This window comes from Sander lucioperca, chromosome 9, assembly GCF_008315115.2.
Source record: "Sander lucioperca isolate FBNREF2018 chromosome 9, SLUC_FBN_1.2, whole genome shotgun sequence".
Taxonomy (NCBI): Eukaryota; Metazoa; Chordata; class Actinopteri; order Perciformes; family Percidae; genus Sander; species Sander lucioperca.
Window position 1 is genome coordinate 2,692,168 of NC_050181.1, and position 23,812 is coordinate 2,715,979.

At 41.2% G+C, this 23,812-nt stretch overlaps 1 protein-coding gene across 4 annotated transcripts in view; it reads right to left on the reverse strand.

The window, feature by feature from the left end:
- Positions 1–1,593: 1,593 nt before the first annotated feature.
- Positions 1,594–23,812, reverse strand: part of LOC116045786 (low-density lipoprotein receptor-related protein 8-like) — a 78,277-nt gene continuing 56,058 nt past the window's right edge. For 2 of the 4 annotated variants that reach the window (XM_031293646.2, XM_036005277.1), the window contains exons 9-18: positions 23,003–23,128; positions 18,660–18,831; positions 17,271–17,498; positions 15,407–15,525; positions 14,906–15,045; positions 9,886–10,027; positions 8,922–9,074; positions 7,911–8,201; positions 6,086–6,154; positions 1,594–4,262 (exon numbers count right to left, since the gene is read on the reverse strand). In XM_031293646.2, the coding sequence (XP_031149506.1) occupies positions 3,922–4,262; positions 6,086–6,154; positions 7,911–8,201; positions 8,922–9,074; positions 9,886–10,027; positions 14,906–15,045; positions 15,407–15,525; positions 17,271–17,498; positions 18,660–18,831; positions 23,003–23,128 (1,781 nt within the window). In that variant the 3' untranslated portion in view covers positions 1,594–3,921. The remainder of the gene's footprint in view (positions 4,263–6,085; positions 6,155–7,910; positions 8,202–8,921; positions 9,075–9,885; positions 10,028–14,905; positions 15,046–15,406; positions 15,526–17,270; positions 17,499–18,659; positions 18,832–23,002; positions 23,129–23,812) is intronic. The other 2 variants (XM_036005278.1, XM_036005279.1) reach the window with 2 other exon arrangements.

Below are 23,812 nucleotides of genomic sequence, written 5' to 3' on the forward strand. Positions count from 1 at the left end.
AATTGCCCTACTTCAGTTTAATAATGATAATGGGCTGGATTTATCTACGACTGTTTTCCTGTCTGCTGATGAATCACTTTGTAAGTGGATGATTGTAAAAAACAGCTCAGTCAGAATGGACTCTAAACGTGCAGTGAGAGCAGCTTCTTATCTGCTTTAACATGAAAAACAGAAATTTAACTGGCCTTACTTGGCCAGTTGACTAGTCGCCTAGCAGCTAATGGTAGCAAACTTAAAGGGGAACTATGCCAATTTTTCAAAATTCATACATGTTATTTCCTATGGTCAAAGATGGTCCAAAAATATCAGTAAACATGAACAACTCTCTCCCAAATCCAAAAACTAGTGATAAAACTCAAATTTGTGATGTCATCAAGTATAAGTCTGGAACTGCTCCATAGACAATGAATTGGGAAAGATGTTATGACACTTAGAGCGCTCAGGGGAATGTTGTGAGTATATGGGTACAACACTATAATAGAATAATGTTCATTTAGGTATTAAAAAAAAGTCTCTCCCATTCATCTATGGAGAAACTCCAGACTTTATTACTTGATGACATCACAACTTTGAGCCTTACTTCTCTGCTTTCTGGCTTTGAGAGAGAGTAGCTCATGTTCACAAATATTCTAGGCCATGGAAATAACATATTGGAATTCTAAATTCAGGTGGAGTTTCCTTTTAATACAGAATTTGCTTTAAAAAAGAAAGAAAAAAAGACTCACTTATTCAGTCAGTTTGCTGGCTCTACTTGTGCTACATGTTAGCAAGTCACTCAAACAAGACGTAAACACACTGGACATTATCAGGAGACACAAACAAGACGTAAACACACTGGACCTTATCAGGAGACATTTCCTGTTGCCTAAAGGTGATGATGTCTTAAAAGCTGAATTCATGAGGGTTTTTTTTTCCCACTTGGTGACTGAATTCCACAACAAGCTTAAAATCACACACATATGACAAAACAACTATGGTTGATGTGTTGGAAAACAATTATCCTTTTACAAATTTAGCAGGCACTTAGCATTATTAACATTCATTTTAAAGTGACCAAATGAATGTAAGTCCAATATTAACACACACTCATGTGTAGCTTTGTTGACCAAATCCTACTGAAATTATCCGTCTCTTTAGCTTCTAAATTCTCATCTATGTTCATTAGCTAGTTGTTAACTTTGTCTGTCTGTCATTTGGTGCTGCGTAGGGTGCTTACATTTGGTTTATCAGAGCTTCTTTACTAAAAACATCTGAAAACATCTGAAAACAGGGTGTGGTGTGAGGACCCAAAAACCAAAACAATGAACCGGCTTTAAAGCTCCCTATAGAGCTGAGAGGAAGTGCAGAGTTGGGAAATAAATCTGAGTTTGTTATTACTGTACTAACACCGTTTCACATTACACACAGTTGTTTGACCCATTTTTTTAAAATAAAAAAGTGCTACTTTAAAACAACTAATGTAACTGAAATATGAAAGGAAACTCAATATGTCAATATGTTATTGCAGATCTTCGAAGACACAAAAGTATTCTCTTTGAGAAGCAGGTCTGTGGCATTTGATATTTTGTAGAAGAAAAGACGGCACACATTAAGGAAATTTTCAGTCATATTTTATATATCAATATATAGAGATATTCAAAAGTAATCCATTACAGAAAATCAAAAAGTGGAACCAGTTTGGTATTCATACAGTTTATCTTTCATATACAGTAGATGCCTTATCCCTGTCCTTTTCATGAAAAAACTTACAGGAGAACAAAAAAAACGTAAACAAAAAGGCACAAATAAACAAAAATCAATCATCTCATTAACACCAAGGCTGAGAAGCGTTGCAAAGATGTGGGAGTTTTTTTTCGGGAGGGGACATCATGTTTTACGTAGGCTAACAAAGAAAAAAGGGTCGCACACAGAAAGGATGCTAAATGGTGCACAGCAAGAAACAACACAAACCACTTTGGTGGATAATTCAGATTTCTTACAATCAGGGAATGCAGTGCTCTCCTTGTATACAAATAAATTAATATACCTGTTAACACTTTATCTAAAATCTTATGTACATCTTCTCTTTTACATAATTGTATAATACATTATCAAAAACCTTATGAAAACATATTTACAAATCAATGAATCAAAAAGCACCCTCAAAGCTTCTCCAGTGTCACACACTGTCGCACACACACAACACACACACACACACACACACACACACACACACACACACACACACACACACACACGTACACACCTGTGTATCTAAACACCTTCACACACTGTTTTCTTCCATGCAATACACAATACAGAAGGCATTCTAAGAGGGTTGTGCAACAAAGAGCATACAAAACAGTTCAAATATGGCTGTGGGATGAACATTAGCACTCACATGCATAATGACACACACACACACACACACACACACACACACACACACACACACACACACACACACACACACACACACACACACACACACACACAGTAACAGTGTTAATGATGGGACTAAACCAACATGAAACATGTTCACTGATAGGACAAGTTGGCCTCATTACATCAGAGTCAGATTTTTGTTTTCTGTTACATCACATGACGGGTCTTTTTCATCATGCAGCCACCAGCTGGGCCCTCCCACATGGCACTATTCAAAACTGTCTGCTCAGATATCGGCCATCTCAGGAGGAGGGGAATCCAGCTTGCTTTTGTGAATGTGTGCATGCATATGTGTGTGTGTGTGTGTGTGTGTGTGTGTGGGTGTGTGTGTGTGTGTGTGTCTTGCCTGGAACAATGAATGGCTGCATTGTCAGCTGGTGAGCAATTATGCATGCTGTTTGTGTTTTCGTAGGGCAAGTGCACATTGTCTCCGTCCTCTGGAGAGCAGCGTGAATTTGCTATCACTGCACCCCGTGTGTATTTATGTGCACATTTGTCACAGTCAAAAGCGGGTGATCAAATAAAATTCTTAACACTTAAGGATTTTTGTCAACCACAAAACACTGCAGCCTGACTAAAAAGTAGAGTCTATTGCTTTTCTCAAACCATTTAACATCTAAACAAGTCACAATAAGACACAACTCCTGCGCAAAATTCACTTCCACCTAACCTCACATCCTCTCTGCTCATAGGTCTAAATACTTATGTCTCAATTTTCTCCTTTCCACTCCGCAAGCCTGCTCTCCCACAATTCTGGGGTGTTGGAGGTTAAATAAAAACTGCACGCCAAAATGTTAGACAACTCACTCTTAAAAGGTTTGCCTCTGAACCAGAGAGAAAGCACATAATGTGGGTGGTAACCTTTCTTTAAAATCAATCAGAATGGAAAAAAAGACAGGTCCAGTAATGACATTTATGAGATTTGTGATTGATTCTAACATGAATCTGTACAGATTGTCCCATCAACGCAGTTGCTGTCCCAGTTTCAGAGCTCCTCCTTCCTAAACACTGTTCCCAGAGCTCTATGGCCCACCAGGAATAACACAAAGCCCAAATTAATACATCAAGGATGAAACAGAACCTCTCACCAGCCCCGTCACAAAATATAGGACACACAGCACACACCTCACTCAGTTATCAATGCAAAAGACTCAAAAACAGGAACCAGTCTGACTTCATAATGTAGTTTAGGTCAATGTTGGAAACACATAACACATTAATAATTCTGTAAATAATTCTCAGCTTTACTGGAGAAAAGAGTAGATCCAGCTCCAGCACAGAAAAGGTAGAAAGGATTTTTCAAAGAATCATGTTAGTCTTATTAATTCTGCTGTTTTTCAAATGGAAATTGGCATAGGACATGACTGTAAATGGCTGCATGTAACACTTTATGATATGTTGTTCGTACCTTCTGCAAACTCAGTCTAAGTCACCTGTGACCTCACTGTGTGTGCGTGTGCCTGAGCGGCCATCTTTCCCTGAATCTGCTCTGGTGGGTCACTTTGCAGTGGAGAGCATGGGCTGCTCCGTGTACCAGTGAGTCCCCGGATCAGGCATGTTGCCCCCGAGTGGCAGGGTAATGAACTGCGGGCATGTGCCACCTCCTGCTCCTACAACCCCCATGTTGACACCCTGTGGGTACGGGTGGTGGTGCGCGTGGTGTCCCATGCCGTCAGTCCGTCCGATGTGGATCTCATCCTCCTCGCCCTCGCCAGTGGTCTTGCGGTAGACGGGGTTGTCGAAGTTCATGCTCTTGGTGGAGTCGCGCCGCCAGTTGCGCCACACCAGGTAGACTCCGGCGCACACCAGGCCGAACACCACTGTGGCAACGATAGGAACTGCATGCGTTTAACACACAGCGGCAGGGACACGGGAAGGGGGGGGGAGCGTTAACCAAGCATAACGAGTTCATGGCATGAAATGAGAGGCAGAAGGGAGCAGAACAGGCATGCGGGGCACAGAGAGGGCAGGGGGCAGCGATAGAAAGGTTGTGTGTGGGTGGCTCGAATAAACATCGGGTCAAAGCCAGGTCATACACCAACCAACAGATTTTTAACACAGACTCTAAATCAGCTGTGTGAAGCACCATCAGTGGCCTGGCTTTGGAGTAAATTAGTTTTAAACTCTCCTTGGAGAGTACAAATTGTAACCAACACATTACATCACAATCTCTTGGCAACGCATCCTCAGCAAATGTGTCCTTGAATAAGCAATGTGATTTAATGATGCTTTATTAGATCACACCAATAAAGCACCCATAAAGCTTTCATGGTCTTTTTTTCTCTCCTGTACTGTGTTCACCTTATGAGGTATATCATGCGAACAGTTCATCTGAACTAATTGACTGACTTATTTTGTTTAATTTGGGTGTTGCCTTGGTTTTACTTGTTTATACCTCGAAGATGCACAGAAGAGTCTCCACATATCCTGTATGTTTTTTTTTGTTTTTTTTACAGCCTAAAATAAGTGGTGTCAAAGTAGGAGCTTTACACAAATATTTTAATCAAATATTGATCTTTAAAAGGGTAGTTCCATTACCCAGACACATCTTTTTGGAAAAAGATGTTGCTGTTGAACTTTTTATTGCTATTTTAAAAAACCACAAACAAAATTGAGCTATGAAGCCAAACAGTTATGTTAGAACAAATAACAGTCTGATCTTACATTTGTCCTTAAAATACTTGGAGTAACTAGCTCTAAGCTGCAAAAAACAACAATTAATAATAAACAATAAACATCAATGCTGTTACTTGTCTACATGCGTCATCAACTGGTAAGAATGCGGACCTTGTTCCTGGGACATGAAGCTTTTATATATATATATATATATATATATATATATATATATATATATATTTTTTTTTATCATGATATCATGTACACGTAGCCATCAAGTATTATCTAGTTAAAGTTAGCCACAGACAGTATCGTCAACCAACTCATTGAGATAATGTTAGATTAATTAGCTACCTAGCTACGGCTGATAAAATCTGGTTGCTACAGTTGTCATTTCAGCTGCCAAAATTGACAGTTACCGGCTAGAAATGAGAAGCTCCCTTTGTCTGAAATCAAGGACCTATTGTTTTAAAAATTACCTAGAATGTTGAGTGTTAAATGTGCCACCATTATCACTGTAAACTGCATGTGTGCCATGTGAGAACAGAAAGCTTGACAGGTGTAGCAAGTAACTAAGGGGGTGCTGAGCAAATGGGTCAGTTCCATTCCCCCTTCATTGCATTGGTTTTAAAAACATGGGCAACCAAAACTAGCTGGCTGGCTATATACCATTATTATTGGTAAGTGAGAACATATTTTTACAATTGAGGTGCACCAAGCCTTTATGTGCTTTCTTGCTGCACTATATTATGCTTACCACACAGAGACATAAGGTCTGGCTGTAGCAGAACCCAACACAACAACACAGTGCGAAGTGGATAATGCAGTGTGGCAGAAATGTCAGACACAAAGAAAGTGACTCCTGATAAACCTTAGAGAGGAAGACCTGGGGGCCAGACTTCTCTCATCCTGCCACAGCATGGTCAGTGTGAATGGACTACAAACAGAGTGGCCATAGGCAGCAGGTAGACAGTTGCTTTACGCAGCCCTGCAGGCCTTTAATGTGGACAGACACACACAGACAAGAAGGCTTCCGGTTACTTACCGATGGGAATGACCACTCCCAAAACAGCCACTGTCAGGTTCTCGCCCAGGAGGAAATGCTCGTTTCCAGCTGAAGAGAGAGATGGAACGAGAAAGAGAAGTATGAGCAAGAGTCAGAAAAGACAGCAGAGCGAGAGAGGACAAGAGCGAGGAAGCGTATGTGATGAAAAGAATGTTTGAAGAATAGAGTGAGAGATAAGCAGGAGAGGCAGGACGGGAGAGCCAGTGGAAGAGAAGGGAGATAAAACAGAGAGGTGGGGAGCAGCTGATCATGCGAGCACGGCTGTCAGTGTTTTACAAAGAGAGACAGATAGTGCAAAAGAGTTTGGAATAAAAATGAAAGAGGGAGAGGAAAATGATGAGTTACTTGGTATTTGCCGGAGTGTGATCTTGATATTACCCCTGACCTTCTACACTTCATCCATCCAGGCCTCCATCAGGCTCCAGTGTCACCTCACACTCATTAACATATCACACACTAACACACTTATTTATGTGCAGTTACGCAAGAGCATGCATGCCCTCACAGACATACAAACACCCTGCAGCTGACACAGAGCCCAATTTATGGAGGGAAAGACGACATTTTCAAGGCAACAAAGTACCATCCATCAGTCCTATTAAAGTCAGCCGAGCATGGTTATTGGGGCTAGTAGATACCTCACTTTAATGTCATCATTACATTGAGGCTGAGGTTGTTAGCTACATTATGAATGTGAATAGGATTGTAGCATGTGGTGCTTGGCAAGAGATGAGGATGCTCAGGTGAAAGTGCCCCTTCATCAAAGAATTGGACCCCATCTCTTGATAACTCCTGAATAGGACATGCTTCCCTTTGCAAATCATACAGAGGACCCCAGCAGGCACATGAAGAATGTTAATCACACTGTGCTGGATTTCTAGAAGTGAATGTAAGAATGTGACAAGGAACGAATGCTTACATATCTGCTTATACGTCACTAAATGAGACCTAATTACAGTACTAGTGCAGTGCCCGTTCAAAACATGCCTGTTTGGAATGGGCTGATTGCTTGGCCTCCTGTATTGCAGCTAGCTTTCTCCAGAGCCATTGTACTCTGAAATAACTTACAGAGGGACCCCAAAGCACTTAATATGCAACTAACTGTATACTACTGCCTACTGTGTACTTTTAATTCAGAAGAAAGCATTGTACTCCTACATTTACCTGACAGTAAACATTGCAGATTCAGATTCTACTCACAAAATATGACATATAGAAATATATAATATATAATAACTATCCAGCACGCCAATAATGCCTCTCTTTTTACTTTGATTAAACATTTGCAGCAGAACTTGTACTCTGCGGTCACAGGCGGTTTTACCACACGGCTAGTGACTATGTTATTTTTTGTAAGAGATTCAACGTGTTCCCTAAATGGCTAGAGAAATGACAGCACAACCACTTAACAAAACAACGTGGCCGATCATGCGTCTGGCTGTTCATACCAGACGGCCATTTCTCCAATGCGTGTGTGTCACTGTCTGTCTGTCCGCCAGTCTCTCTCTGCGTGCCTGATAGCCTGTCTTACTCTAGACACAGCTGAGAAGTCAAGACAGCCAAAATCACCATAAACCTGGGTGGTTTATTTTGAAATTTGTTTTATTTTGTAAAGTATCCGGCGCCGCGGTGGCCTTCCTACCTGGTTTGACACTGCTGTACTGCGCATGTGCGGGTGCTGTACTCGGATGTGAGGACACACAGAGATTTCCTGATTTAGAGATAGATTTCTAGCAGCAGTTTCAGTATCTTCACACACAGGCAGAATTCACTGAACATTATTTTGAATTCACAGCCCACTTACAGTGTTGAGAGACGCTGCTGTCCCCCGCAGCTGTGGTGGAGATGACCATAGCGGTGGCGGTGTAGTGGGAGCCCAGTGCCTTTGACTCTTGTGACGACAAAGGCTTAAGAGTGGAGAGGGGTGTGAGGGGCTCGGGGGCACCAGAGGGAGCTGTGGTCAAGTGGGGGGTGGCGTCCGCCTGCGATACTCCCCCTGAGGGCGGTGGGAAGTCTTCCTCAACAGTCGCTCTGTTGCCAGGTGTAAATGCAGTAGGAGGGGAGGATGTCGGTGTCATGTCATTTCTTGGCGCTGCTGCAAAGAAAGAAAGAGCACCATAGAAACCTTTAGCTCAAGAGTTATTGTTGTAAGATCCATAACAAACATATCATTCACCACTCATAAGACCCAGTACCTGTATATCATAATGCAATGAGATAAAACAGATGTAGTATTTGCTCCAAGGATGTGTTAGATTGCATTACATTGCATAGTGGTCCATGCTATTGTATCCACTGCCTGTATGTGTTGCTTAGCAACTATCTTTTCTACTTACAGGTTCAAAAACTATGTTGCTTGAAGGGAGCATATTTAATCATTTATTATTATTTAATACTAATAAAAAAACGAATGATTTAATAATTATTTAATATCTACTACATCATATAAAATATGAATTGATCTATTACATGTGTATTAGCTCTGTCATAAAATGCATTAAGCCTATAATATGAAATAACAGGTAAATTCATTTTGAAAATGATTATTAGTTACTTATGCTGAGCTGGTAACAATACAATATAGAAGACATGCAAGACATATTAGCTACATTAAGAACATTTGTCAGCACTAATCCAGTAGGTAACTGCCCAAGTTTCCCCTCTGATGAAACTCAACACACAAAATAAGACCTTCCTTAAGTGAAGCAGAATCTGATTATCTACACAGTAAGCACTGTGGCGCTCTGCCCAACAAATCCTTTTAGGTGCTATTGATTACTTAATACTTTCAATTAACACTCCTAAACAAGCTCACCTGGCACACAGCCCCTCATATCAGGACCCAGGTCCTGCCCGTCGGGGCAGGCGCAGGTGTATTTGGGTGAGTGTTCAGTAATCTGTGGAGCCTTTAGACACAAGTACTCACAGCCTCCATTGGCCACACTGCCCAGATTACAGCTGTCTGGGCCTGGAGACCATGACAGCAAGAAAGAGAGAGACATGGAGAATTACACAGTTATGGTTATATAAATAAGATTATCACTTATTCAACATGGGGAGATAGCAGAGAGTCAGAGAGAGACAGAACAAGTTGCCACACTTTATTGTTCCCCACTGTGAACACGACAACAAAGCCCATTACAATGCGTAAACACAATCTATAAGAATACAAAGAGTAAAATCTGGCATTATACAGTTACTTGCTGTAAATATTATCCAGATCCTGTGCTACTGGGCCGGGTACAACGCCACTGTGTTCATCCTTAAGTCTTGCTTGGATACGAACTAGAAAAGACAGGTATGTACAGTATGAAGATGGAATTGGAAAGCCGGTGATGAAACACAGTGTAAGATTAAAATATGAATGGGCATGTACTTGAAGTAAGGAATAAAAAGAGACAGACAGGCAGAGATAGATATGGAAACTGACACACAAGAAAGGAAATACACAGGCAACACATTCATCATTAAGAGCTCTGTTCAGTTCAACTGAAATCTGGATTGTGAGAAAACCGGGCTGGTGGGCAGGGTTTTGACAGATGTGTGAATGTACTGCTGCCCCCAATGCTTTGATCCCTCCACCACAGTCACAAGCCTCACCATCATTTATTCATATGCCTGGGTCAACATGGATCCACGGAGGGAGCACGGTCACAGAAACGCGACTCAGCTCAGACAACCACAGTGAGGGGAGGGAAGTGAACAGACGTGCAGACATACATGCAAAGTCCCTCACTTGTACTGCGCGCACACACACACACACACACACACACACACACCTTGCGGCTGGCGGAGCTGGTGGAAGACCACGATGTCATGGGGGTCGTTGAGGTTTTCAGCCAGCGTGTGGATGTCTTGTCCGGTCAGCCTGTTGGCCATGAAGACCGCCGCCCTGTCTCTGTCTGTCCAGTAGATACGATCCTGAAACACAGAAAATCATTGTCTTGATAATATGGGTAATACACACACAGTTAGTCAGGGTTGTTTTGGGTTTGAGCCCTACAGCACATATTGGCAAACAGCAATTCCAACAGCTCGGTTGGTAACCTTTAAAGGACAGAGCCATACAACTACAACTTACATCTAATTCAACAATCTAAAGAAGATGGTCGTTTCATGGATTTTGGGAAACTCAGAAGTGCAAGCATCATTGACTTGGAGTGATTTTATTGCTGATGATTTTGGTATTAAAGTAATTCTGTTGGGTTTGTTAGCAGCATGCTGTCGCCCAGTCGCCTGGACTAGTGGATCTATTTATCATGCTATTTTTAGCCATGCTAGCGTCATGCGGTAAGGGCAATAGCGGTCGATTGGTCCACCACTCTGGTCCAGACTGAAATATCACAACAAATATTAAATTGATTGTCATTAAATTTGGTACAGAGTGGACATTTCTTCATCCCCAGAGGATGAATCCTCAACATTTACTAGATGGTTTGGCACAAATAGTCATGGTTCCTAGAGGATGAATTCTCATGACTTGGGTGATCCTTTGACTTTCCTGTGAACATTTGTGGGTTTAGGTGAGATGTCTCAAAAAATATTGGATAGATTGCCATAACGGAAACAAACTGTAATAACTTCAATGATCCCTTAACTTTTCTCTAGCACCATCATGTGGTCTAAATTTCAATTTGTCTTGATGTTTGGTTTATATTCGGCTTGTGCTTGTGACCAAATACTTGCAAAACTAATGGCATTCCCAACAGCCTCAGCTGTACTTTGCTAACACACTAACCTAAAATGGTGAACATAATAAACATTATACCTACTTAGCAGCAGTATGATAGCATTGTCATTGTGAGCATGTTAGCATGCTGATGTGATCCAAAGCACCACTGTGCACGGCCTCACATGAGATGCATGCTGTGGGAGAGTACACAGCACTAACAGCTGTAAATAGCTCAGAGTACTCACAAGTCTAATTTATTTGAGGAAAAATAACAGAGAAAAAATTAGGGTAAGTGGAATTTGCACTGATAAATATTTGTTGCCACACAGAAAAATTCATTATCTTGTAGAGAAGAAAGTGTGCTCATTTGGCTTTTAATAAAATGAGGCAATGAATCCATCAAGGAAATGCAAATGCCGAGGTTTAAGGGTAACTAAGACATGTTTTAATTCAATTGAAGTGCTACACTACGCAGTAAGCGGCAATAAATGGAGGTGTGACTTCTTATTGTGGAAGAAGATTCAATCTATCATGTGGATTTTTTTATTGGTCTTAAATGATTAAAACACATCCTCTTTAGATCAAAATATCATAGCTCAAAGGCAAATTTTAACCATGCTTGTTTATTAACTGATTTGATTGCTTTGTTTCTCCCGTTCCTTCCCTCAACAGTTTAAAAAAGAAATTCTGACATTTTCTGCAGTTGCCTTAGAAACTACAGTAACTGTATGCTCAGTTTGTGTGTGTGTGTGTGTGTGTGTGTGTGTGCGTGTGTGTGTGTATGTGTTTGTGTTGAGTCAGTCAGTCGTTGAGTCAGAAAGAGATGGTAATGTGATGTACACTACAACAAGCTCCACTCAATAACACGGGGCTGGTGAATGTTCAACATCCTGAACAAGAAGGTCACCTTGTTGCCACAGCAGGGCAGAGAGCAGAGAAGCCCCGGATCGATTATGTATTACACCAGAGGGAATTTATCATTGTTTCTGTGAGTACAGTGCTGCCTGCAGGCTGGACTAACAGCAGAGTACAGTAAGGAAAATCCTCAAGGTAATGCTTTGGACAGCTTACCTCTGTTGGTATTTTCATTTTTAAAGGTTAAAACTGCAAGAAACAAGAGAGTGGTGGAATGTACTGCACCTATAATCCATTTTACTCACGTACTGAACTTAAAGCAACACTATGCAACTTTTCCCGCTTCGGTCCCCCTACAGGTTGTCTCATTGGAACTACAGCTCGCGCTAAAAGTTACATAGTGTTGCTTTAAGGGCCTTTTCACACCTGAAAGTCTGAACCATGGTCCAGACAAAGGTTCATGTTTAGATTGTATACATTTGATCTGGTTAGTTTTGGTTTCACATTGAAGTTATACAAGCGCACTAAAGAACTATACATGACATAACTACGCCCTGTCAAACGTACAACATACATACGCGAGCCACGTCTCCCGATACTTAATTGATTGGTTTGTAGACGGGCTTCCCCTTCCTCTCGTATGCACTCCCATTATTCTCTCTCTGGTGTCGGAATTTTTGTGAGTTTTTTCTAACTGACTCCCGCTCTCCCCATGCTACCACAGCTTTTTTTGTTTTGTTGCATTGTTTAGAAGCAAGACACAGAAAATGTACTTGCATTTATTCAGAGACAAAGTGAAACCTACAATGTAGATTTACTACCACTTAACAAGTAAACTGCTAATTTATTCTCTGCTCTGATTGCCGACAGCTGTCTGCTCTAAGTGCATTCACGTCACTCACTTGCTCAACCACACATTACATACACACTAAGCACTGAGCTATTCCTTAAAGGAGCTATGCTTGTCTAATAACACTATGATAGCCTGCCAGAACTTCCTGTATTTGGCTACAAAGTCCGAACCATCCAAAAAATGCTTTCACACTAGAAACGAACCAGACCATGGTTCAGTTTCATGTGGACCGAGACTACCTCTTTTTGTGAGACCAAATTTTGGCTGTTTGGTCCGGGGGAGGTTTCACACCAGCAATTTTGGTATGGATCAAACTGAAAAGTCCAAAAGTCCGGACCAAATGAGGTAGGTGTGAAAGAACCTTAAAACATTTTAGGTACTTGTACTTTAGTTGACTAGTTGCTACTTTATACCTATCTTACATTTCTGAGGGAAATATTGTATTTTTTACTCCACTACATTGATTTGACAATTAAAGTTATTGGTTACTTTGGATCTGAATTCTCCTCCACCTCCGCTTTTTAGATCAGGTCTGCAGAGTTGAGGCTTCTTTACTTTCTACTGTAAAAATAAGGACATTTGAATCCAGTGTTGGTGTTTTCTCTGGTTTGCGGCTGAATGAAATCTGTATCTGTGTTCCCACTGAGACCAGTTCCCCTTGAGAGGAGTCCCACAGGGGAATAGGCCACTTGGGTGATCTGAAACTGGCTGGGACTTTGCTGCAGTGGCAACAACAGGGACAAGTCAGACGTGTGTGTAAGCAAAAGCATGCTCGCCAGTGTTGGGAGTAACGCAATTACAGTAATGTATTCCTTTTTGCTGTACGCAGTAATATAACGCATTACTAATTAAATTTCGGTAATATTATACTCGTTACAATCTCAGTAACGCGAGTTACAACGCATTTTAACGCAACATTTAGTGGTGCATTGTTTTTTTAAAGAATTCAACACCGCACATTTCTTCACAGGAAAAAAAAGCCGTATTATTTTCCTGTCGCTGTATTCAATGGTTGAGATGACTGCAGAGACAAATACATTTGCGAGATGGATATTATTTTCAGGAGTTATTACGCTGCGTTGAAGTGAGCTGTCCTGTTTCTGTTCCCGTGGTCAGAACCAGAGACGGTACGGACAGCATGTATGTCCCAACAGGTGACGGTACGTCAGCGGCTGACAGATATAAACATGTCGGGAATTAATGTTGAGGCTTGCTACACGTAAATATCATAGCATTTTATCAGCCGTGGAGAGTAACTCTGCCTGTAGTGGAATGGCTTCGAATGACGACCAAAAACGCTTGTCTTTTACTGTGACCATTTACTGTTCAATATGTTGCAGTTTTACAAACAAGAAAGTGAACAACTGGAGCCTGACGGACATGTTGCATCTCAGTAAGCTAGCAAGAGTAGGCTACACAACAGACAACGTCCGTGTAACCTACTTCAAAATAAAAGCACTTCCTGTGACGGTTCGCAGTAATACTAAATTACTGTTAAATAAGGTTGTGTAGGCTACCTTTTCACAAATCAGCTGTAAATCAAGTACTGTAAATAATGTAAATAGTGAGTTTTAATCACACTATAATTGAACATTTCATTTAGAGTGTTTTAAACTAAACAACATGAATTTCTTATTCAAGTGCTATAAACAAACATTTTACAACAATGTCGTACTTTTAATTGAGTATTTTCATTTTCTCCTACTTGCCTGTTATACGTTTTACTTATCTATTTTTTATAGCTTTAGTTACTTTGCATATTTATATTGATTATACAAAATATGAATAATCTATGATGTATTAAAGTGGATAAAGAGGAGACTTTATTGATCCGGTGGTGAAATTCACAAGCTAGCTGCCAAATCAAATTTCCCCTGTTATTTTGGTGAAAGTAACTCAAAAGTAATGCAAAAGTAGTGTAACGCATTACAATTCAGAGACAGTAATATTGTAATATAACTAATTACTCTCAAATGACAGTTACTAGTAATCTATAATGTATTACATTTTGGAAGTAACTTGCCCAACACTGATGCTCGCACACAGGCATAAACACACACAACATAGAAGCCACGAGGCAGCAGATTTGCTGATCACCTAAAGCATGAGTGTGTGGGTTGCTTTAGGCTGCTCTATACTCCCTATAGCTGCCTTCTGTTTAGTATGCTCAGCCAGTCAATCCCACAAGTGAAAACAGACAACACACACACACACACACACACACACACACACACACACACACACACACACACACACACACACACACACACAAACTGAGCATACAGTAAATTTAATTTAACAGTCACACTGCAGGCCCCTGTGACACTAATGAGAGAGATGTAGATATGATGAGATGTGGGAGGCCGGATGATACCATGGACAACAGCCCAAAATCATTAAAAATCAGTTGCACACAAACCTCAAAAACAGCCAGAGCGTAGGGGTGTCCCAGTCTCTCTGCGGATGACATGTGTGTTCTGCGGTGAGCTCCGTTCAGGTCTACACTGGCTATAAGGTGCAACTTTGAATCCACCCAGTACAGACGCCTGTTGGCTACATCTGAGAAACACACACACACACACACACACACACACACACACACACACACACACACACAGGTGGATCAGACTTTCAAGTTGAGTAAAAATTGATTGTCTTTGCAGTGAGCACTCTTGCACTCTGACCGACAAATCCCTTTAGGTGATATTGATTACGTTTTAAAATGTCCGATTCTCACGATTACACCTCCGCAAGTTTCACTGTGCCAATATCTAACTTCTCAAACACGTCATTTTAAAAGCAACTGTGATAACTTTATTAATCTATTTCTTGCCATTATCATTAAACATTACCCTTATCATTTCAATTACTTTTGTCCTTTACCTACATTGAGTTGAAAAAACAGCTGTTCTCCTCTCACCTAGCGTGATGCCATTGGGCCATTCAATGTTGTCAGCCACCAGCACCTGTCGGTCCACTCCATTCATCCCGGCCTTCTCTATCTTGGCTCGTGTGCCCCAGTCTGACCAGTACATAAAGCTAGATTGAACAAAGGAAGCATACTTATTGTGGTATTATGGAGTGTTCATATACTGTAGTGCTGCTGCACTCAGCATGACATGTAAAGGTAACAATCTTATATTGCACAAGCATTATACTGTTTATAATGATATGGCTTCTCTTTTTCAAACTAAAAAAGCACTGAGACACTTTCCCATCAACTAGTATGTCTGGAACAAGAAAAAAAGAAGACGAAGAAAAAGAAACTGCTTCCAGATACCAGGGGGTTGATTTACTAACTTTATGCCACATTTTTTAGGTACTAACAAGTCAGTCAGCATTCTCTATATTTATTATGAGAACTGCACCGACATTTTCGCACTGGCAAGATGACAGTACATGATGGCAGTACTAAAAATTGCCTATGCAATATACAGCCTATTGTAGAAGAATCCTATATAAAACTGCAATGCCAGCTGAAAAAAAGGATTATTTGCTAATACTGAACACTATAGCAGAGCAACACTGACTCTGAATCGATATATGGGAGTAGCACCTGTGAAATTTGTGGAACTGTGGTTTTGAAGGGGGGACAGAAATTGAAATGTATGTTAATAACAACTAGGCATATTACAAAACCATGTTAGTGACAAACAAAGACAACTGCAGCAAATCAACAGATCTGAGTAGTGTGCACTCTGTGGGAGCTGTCCGTTCAGCACCATGAAATCACAACACAAGTCAAAAGACCAGCAATGCAGTAACAGTATTATTTTTCGTACAAATTGTGTGTTGAGTGAAGCCTCTGCTTTCCAGCTGTATTCAAGACAACTCTTAAGCAGCCCCATGTGTTCAAACCACCAAATGTAAATGTGATGTTATTGTATAAGTTCTGTATAATTTGAATGGTTATTGGGCAATATCAGTCAACAATCACAGCAGCAAACTCGTTTCTATGTAAATGTTTATTACTGACATCAAGTGAATTTTCCTGCAAAGACAAAATTGTCATTTGGTGTCAGAGTAAGAAATCTGTGTGTGCTGGATTCCTGTTGAGCAGTTATGACTGGGTCTGTAATGTGCAGAAGATGCCACTGTGTCAATGCCTCGATTAAATGCCTGTTTATTTTTGTGTCTGTCTGTTTTCATCTAGGTTTGCATCACCAGAACACAAAAGCTGCAGAAGCACACGCTGGCACACATATATACCCTATAGCTTCCTAGATTAAGAGCATTCATCTGGGACAGAAATTCTGAAAGGATGCTAAATGGGTCACAGGCTTGTTACTCTGGATTCCCACATAGAGCAAGATGGTTTATCTTATGTTTAGCATTAGATGTGGTCTCAGAGGAGGATTATGTTTATTAATTTCCTGGGTCCCGGGCTGAAATCACTTAACAAATCTTTATCCGGGGTCATTGACCATCATCTTCGATAAAACATAGATCAGTATAGTGTGTGTCAGCATATTCAAAGAGATATACAGTAGAGAAGGGTAACCCATATAAACTCCGTTTTTACACTATTTTTTGCTGACATACTGTAAATTGTTATGTAAATTCATAGCATACAGTTGAGTAATTAGCATTCATTAGAAATTGTGTAGGTCTGTGGATGCTAGCATTATAATGACCGATAGAGACAATTGTTTGCCGACCATAATTATTGATCCTGTCATTTGTATCTTCAATATTGGGTATTACATATAATGTGGCCAATGCTTGGTTTCAAGGCATTTTGTGTTCCTGAACAAGGATCACACATCCCATCCTCCAGTCCTTACCCGTGGTGGGGATCCAGCGCTATGGCCCGGGGTTCACTCAGGTCCGTGTTGATGAGGACGCGTCTCTTGGTGGCGTCCACTGAGGCCACGGAGATGGATTTGTCGCCGGAGTCGGTCCAGTACAGGTTGTGTTGGAGCCAGTCCAGAGCCAGACCCACAGGGGTCTGCAGGAAAGATTCCAGCAGCGGCACCTGCTGAGAGGGGTCACTGGCCTCATGGATGAAGGCACTGCAGAGGAAGGGGGAGGGTGGTAAGGGGAGAGAGGGAGCAGGGAGTATTTCAAGGGGAGGACAATATGTAAGTCATTCTCTACAGCAAGCTAGCCATTAGTGCAAAATCAATGTGTAGTGGAGGGATGTTGACTGCCTGGTGGGGCGCAATTTTTGGTGATAATTAGTCTATATATACTAGTCATTCCATTACAAGCTAAAGTATTTTACAAACGTATACCAAAAAGCAGTTGACTGTAACTATAAGTGAATGAATGAAGGAATGATGATACCATTAAATGGCTTTTTTTGTTTGTCTAAAGTAAGCAAAAAAGTCTTTTTGGCACATGAATTGGATGAAATGGTGAGCTGACATAAAGTGGATATATGAGCACATACAGGACAGTGGCAGGACAAGTGAATAGCCAAGAGATTGTTTGTGTATTGTGTATCATCACGACTAACTCTCCACTCTACTGTAAAGTGACTGCAGAGTATATGAGCTATTGCCTTGGGCCATGCGCTAAGCAAGTTCATCCGGGGGTTAGCATCCTTCTTAGGTGGACCACTTATTAGAATAGACAAGGCCTAACTCCGGGGCTGCCCTGCTCGCTAATGATTTGGCCCCAGCAGAGGTCTGAGGTGAGGGTCAGGCAGCTGTGCTCCCGAACAAGAATTTCAATCTTACTTTCCCCAGAGATCTTTTCTCTTTAACATCCATTTTATGAAGAGAACACAGTGCTCCAATTAGAATACACTCTGGGGACAAAATGTAGTTGGGGTAACAATAGAAAGCCATTCTCAGTTGATTCAATTTCAAAAACGTCAAAAGACTGAACAAGGAGATGCTCAGTAAATCAAATACAGGAACATGTCAGGGTGCAACAATACAAGATTTGTCATATCAAGTATCTGTAATGTCACATTTAGATTGTTTAGTTTAAAATCAGAAGAATAACATTCTCAGTAAAAAATAGTATAAAAAAGTACACGTTAAAGATTATGAACACTTACAGTTAGTCAAAATGTTTGACGCATGCTGCAATGTAAGACATGACATAACTGGCCTCAAGGATACACACATGCGTTTTGGTGATAAACAGTAAATGTAATAACTTTGTTTACAAATAAACTTCAAATCTAAATCTAAATTAAATAATGTAAAATCATCTTTTTTCACCTGTAGATTTTCCGGTGAAAGCGATCACACCAGAAGACACGGTTGTTGGCCACGTCCAGATCCAGAGCCACAGCATTCTTCTGGGTGGACACCACCTGGCTGTAGTCCCTCTTCACCAGGTCGATGCGGCGGATCTCATGCCGGTTGGTGAACAGCAAGTAAGGGCTCTTCCCTGCACACAAAGCAAAGGATATTTAATGCCCTGTTTTTGTGAAAATGGGACGATAGGCAAATGCCTATGTGAACTTGCAGCCTTAAGACTGTTTTATGCTTCTGCGTCAACTCCACGCCGTAGCTACGCCGTCGCTCCTACGGTGTCATGAGCCTTTCGGAGTTCTGCGTCGGGGTTAAATGCGTTTCTTCGCATCGCGGTGCATTTCACTGCCAGAATGCTAGGGGGTGTGTGGTTTCCGGAGGGTCGTGAAACTCTGCCATTTCCGACGAAAGGGAGAGAGACAGTTTATGTTATGTTAACAAGCAAACTTTAGCACAACTGCCCACAAAGTACTGCTTGCTGGCAAAGTGCTAATTTCAAAACGTTACTGACATATAGACACTTTACAAACGGATAACCCCGTCATTGTAACCAAAATATGTCTGAGTTTATTTGCAAAGCTTATGTCAGTGAACTAGCATGTTGCTACTCCCCACAGTAGGCTGCTTGAAACACTGACTATCAACACACAGGACGAGTTGACCAATCATAGTCCTTGCGGTCTGCGTCGCCTCGACGCAAAGTTATAATTTTTTGGAGGTGCGTGTCAAGCTACGGCGGAGGGCTCGGAGAAGGGTTTGCGTCTGCAGCGGTACACCATCGATTCGACGCAGAAGCATAAAACAGCCTTTAGTATAGATGAGTTAGCCAGAAAAATTTTACAATCGCAGTCACAGTGCAAAGCAATTTAGAAAAGGGGTTGAAGCAGGATGAAAACATTAGTAATTTATTGGTAAGTGGAGTTATAACGGCCAGTCAAGTCAGCTTTGATAATTTGGTAAAAGGCCAGAAGGGTCCAAGCCATTATGTCCTAGTAAAAAACTTCTCTTGTCTATGCACTATTCCCTTATATGATTCAAATTTAGCAAGCTAGTATAGTGTAATAAAAAAAACTGTAACTTTTAGCCAGTGGAATTAACCACTAAAGACATTCTGAGCAAACATGGTCTGGATTTAGATTGGATTAGAAATAAGAAGTAATGGCTGTACCTACCTGTGTCAATAATATAACCCAAAACACACAGCATTATTCTGCTGAAAATGAAGGACATAAAAAAAGAAGATGCCGATAAGCCTGAGAGATTGTTTTTTTGCATAGAAATGTTTGTGTGCTGGATAAGGTTGACCATGATGGGAAATGCTGTGTGTCAAGAGATGATGTAGCCATTACTCTACAGTAATAACACTGCGGTGAAGCCTCAGTGTCAAAAAGCATTGCAGCTTAAAGTGCTGCTGCATATTTGTAGCACCAAAGTCAATACTCTAAATGTCATTTTTTTTTAAACAGATAAATAACACAACAAAGCGTGTGTAATACAGCTCAATATCCTCCTCTATCAAGAGTGTGGGGACAATAATCCTTCATTAAAAAATGCTGAATAGTTGTATTGATCAGTGTGTCTCCATGCATCATTAAGTTGTACACGCCTTATTATCTTCTCCTGCAAATATAGATCAGTAGTACCTTAGCAATTGGCAGCACCTCTTTAAACAGCAAGCTGTCAACTTTCACACAGGTGGTAGAACTAAATAGATACGCACGCACGCATGCACACACACACACACACACACACACACACACACACACACACACACACACACACACACACACACCTCATGTGATCACTTGCGATTAGATTTTACATTTCCCACTCCCATTTGATTTATCAGTAGGGAAACTGTGACCGCTACTAGCTACAACAAGACACCTGCAGCCATGCTAGTGGCTCAATGAGGCTGTACTTAGGCACAGTAGTGCTCTGAGCTAAATGCAAACATCAGCATGCTGACATGCTCAAAATGACAATGCTAAAATGCTGCTGCTAAGTGCTGCTGCATCTTAGTTTACTGTATTAGCATGCTAACATTTGCTAATTATCACTGAACACAAACCACATCTGAGTTACGCAAGTATTTAGTCATAAACTAAGTATTGGACAAATTTAAGTTTTGCCCAGTATATGGCACTAGATTAGAAGGGATCACCAAACACCAGTGATTACAATTTATCCTAAACGGGGACATGAGCTATACAATAGTATAACCTCCTGGTGGCACTAGAGGAGGAAGTTAGGGCATCAACAAAGGCCTTATGATTCATCCTCAAAATAAAGCATGGATGTCTGTACAAAATGTCATTGCAATCCATCCCTTTGTCACTAAAGGCGGGTAGCTTCATCCTCTGGGGACCATACATGCAGAGATATTTCAGTCTGGACCAAAGCGGTAGACCGACCGACTGACCGACCAACATTGCCATAGAGAGAGACACAATAGATAGTTTATGCGTCTTCAGGTCAGGTATAGACTGTGTTTGGTAGCTTTGTCATGCTACAGTATTAGCACACATAGCTATTAGCACTGAGCATCTACACCACAGTGTGTCCTTGTTTCATTTTGTGTGCACTCACACCTATTTTTAGAGCTGTCCACTTGTGATTAGGTCACCCAGGATGCATTTTAATTAGCCCCAAATCTGAACGGGGGCCGTAGAGGCATTTATATTATCATGCCTTCATGTTTATTTCCTTATAATTCTGGCAAGAAAAAAGTGGGTAATAGCTGCCCGCAGGGAAGGTTTTATCACTTTTGGCTGGCAACTACAGCCCACCTTTGTCTTGTAACATCTATATTAGGCCTATCTATTTCTGACTTTGCATAGTAATAGGATGACAGCTACAGTCAGTTATCTCCAGAGGCAGATATGGTATTCTCTCATTAATGGCTCCCTCGCCTCAGTTTCCCTTTTGACAGTCTGTGTCATAGCCTCATTGTAGTATCGTACCCCTGCACGTCCCCTCTTCCTTCCTTTTCCTTCCTCTCCCAGCACAAAGTCTGAATTATGACAGTGCTGGTCAGACTAAGTGTCCCTCAAAACTGGCCATTACAATGACAACATTTCCAACCCCTCTAAATGGGAAAAGGGTCCCCTGCTGGTTTAATGGGCTGTCATGGCAGCAGTAGTTTTCATTGCCGCAAAACCAAGCGGTGGAACTGCTGCATTCACTGGGATTCTGCTTCCGCTGCTTTTGACACACAGCCAGATACAGTTCTCTCCTGGCCATGATGAACTGATACCAAACACACTGGGCAGTCATGCACAGAGAAATACACAAGTGCAGACAGAGGCAGGGGGGCAGATAAAATCCAAACACATATCCAGTGTGTACAAATGCAAACACACACATGGGAGTGCTGAGCTTTGATATCAGCTCAGCTTAATTGAGGGAAATGAAATCACAGCATTTGACAGCCACAGGGACTAAATCACCACATTTCATTTGACTCACTGTTTCCTGCCAATTAAATAATGAACATTTTTGGGGAAATGAAGTGTAAACATATAAACTGGCCTCTCTGTGTACGCCTCTTGCTAATAGCTTTTGGCCATGGTCAAAGAAATTAAATTGGCCTCTTAAGCAGTTTACTTTGTTCTCCACTAGTCCGACAACTGTCAACACACCTAACGGGACACCAGTTTCAATTTGATGTAATTAGCCTCCACAGTGACTCAGCTAGGTACCCCTGAAGAGTTGCTATACCTAATTATAAGTGTTCAGCATGGTTGCACACATCAGTCCGTCACTCATGAAACTGTCTAATGTGACGCTGGAGGACAGATTTGGCCTGGGAGAAACTGAGTGGTTGCCTAAGTGATGCTTGCTTTTAAAAAATATATAATTTAGCAATTATGTCATATACACAAGCAAGTGCAGAGCAATGATAAGAACCTAATAGAAGAAAGATGTGATTATGACATGAGGAGGGTTTTGACACTGTGGCACAAAAGCTGAGTGTGAAGTGTTGCACTAATGAGGCAGCGCAATATCTGAGAGAAAGTCTTGTTATTAACAGTACAACACAGCTTTTTGAACTAGGAGGAAATGTATCTTGACAACAGCAACTATGCAAGTTATAAACTGCATAAATAATAAAAGAACAAAATAATATATTCACCCTATTTTGCAGGAACAAGAAGTATAATCACAACACATTCAGAATCTCGGGCATCCGTTCGGACCCATGTCTAGATTTTGACTAATCGCTTGTTCTCATTTTCAGCCTCAAAATAGGAAATCCCATAGTCTCAGACACCTTGCATTGTTGATAATTGAGCATTGTGACTCACCTTCTGCCTTGCAGGTCTTAGTAACAGGGTCCATCTCATAGCCTTCATAGCATTCACATTTAAAATCTCCCTTGTAGTTGATGCAGATCTGGCTACAAGCATCAGGGTTCTCACATTCATCAATGTCTGCAGGGAGAAGAGGGAAATGAGGTTATCAATCGACTGAAAAACAGAGAGAGATAGACCCAGTCAGACAGAGTGACTAATTTACCCTTGTGTGCTGCACTATATAAGAATGGCAACTTAATTCCCAAAATGTTAATATAGCAATACATTTTTTGAGAATAAACAGATGGAATGGGTGAGTTATATTATGCACATTATATATAACTGAAAGTGCTGGAGAAACACACAGACATGTTGTCATTCAGTTAATGGGAGAAAAGAAGTCGACAGGGAGACAGGGCGTGTCCCTGTTGACTTCCAGCAGATCCTAGGCTTTTTCCTTGGGTGTGATGTGGAAACATTAGTGTTAAAAGGATGGGGAAGGGTGTGAAGGACAGAGTATATATGCGTGTATTACCGTGGATTTCCACAGGATGCGGAACGTCTGCGGACCGGCTCCGCTGCGGAACGGCTACGTGCTCCGCCGTCCGTCAATACCCACCAGGTCCGGATTTGTTGCGTAACGGCTGCGGTCAGCCGACCACGAGATCTCGCGAGTTCACGTATGTTCGCGCGATATAACAGGATGTAGTTTCTATAAACAGAACCACAAAACCAACAACATTTGTTTCCATCCAGAGGAGTAGAGGGGAAACAACTCTGTGCTGTGTTTTCAAGGTGTAGTGCAGGAAAATATGACCCGCC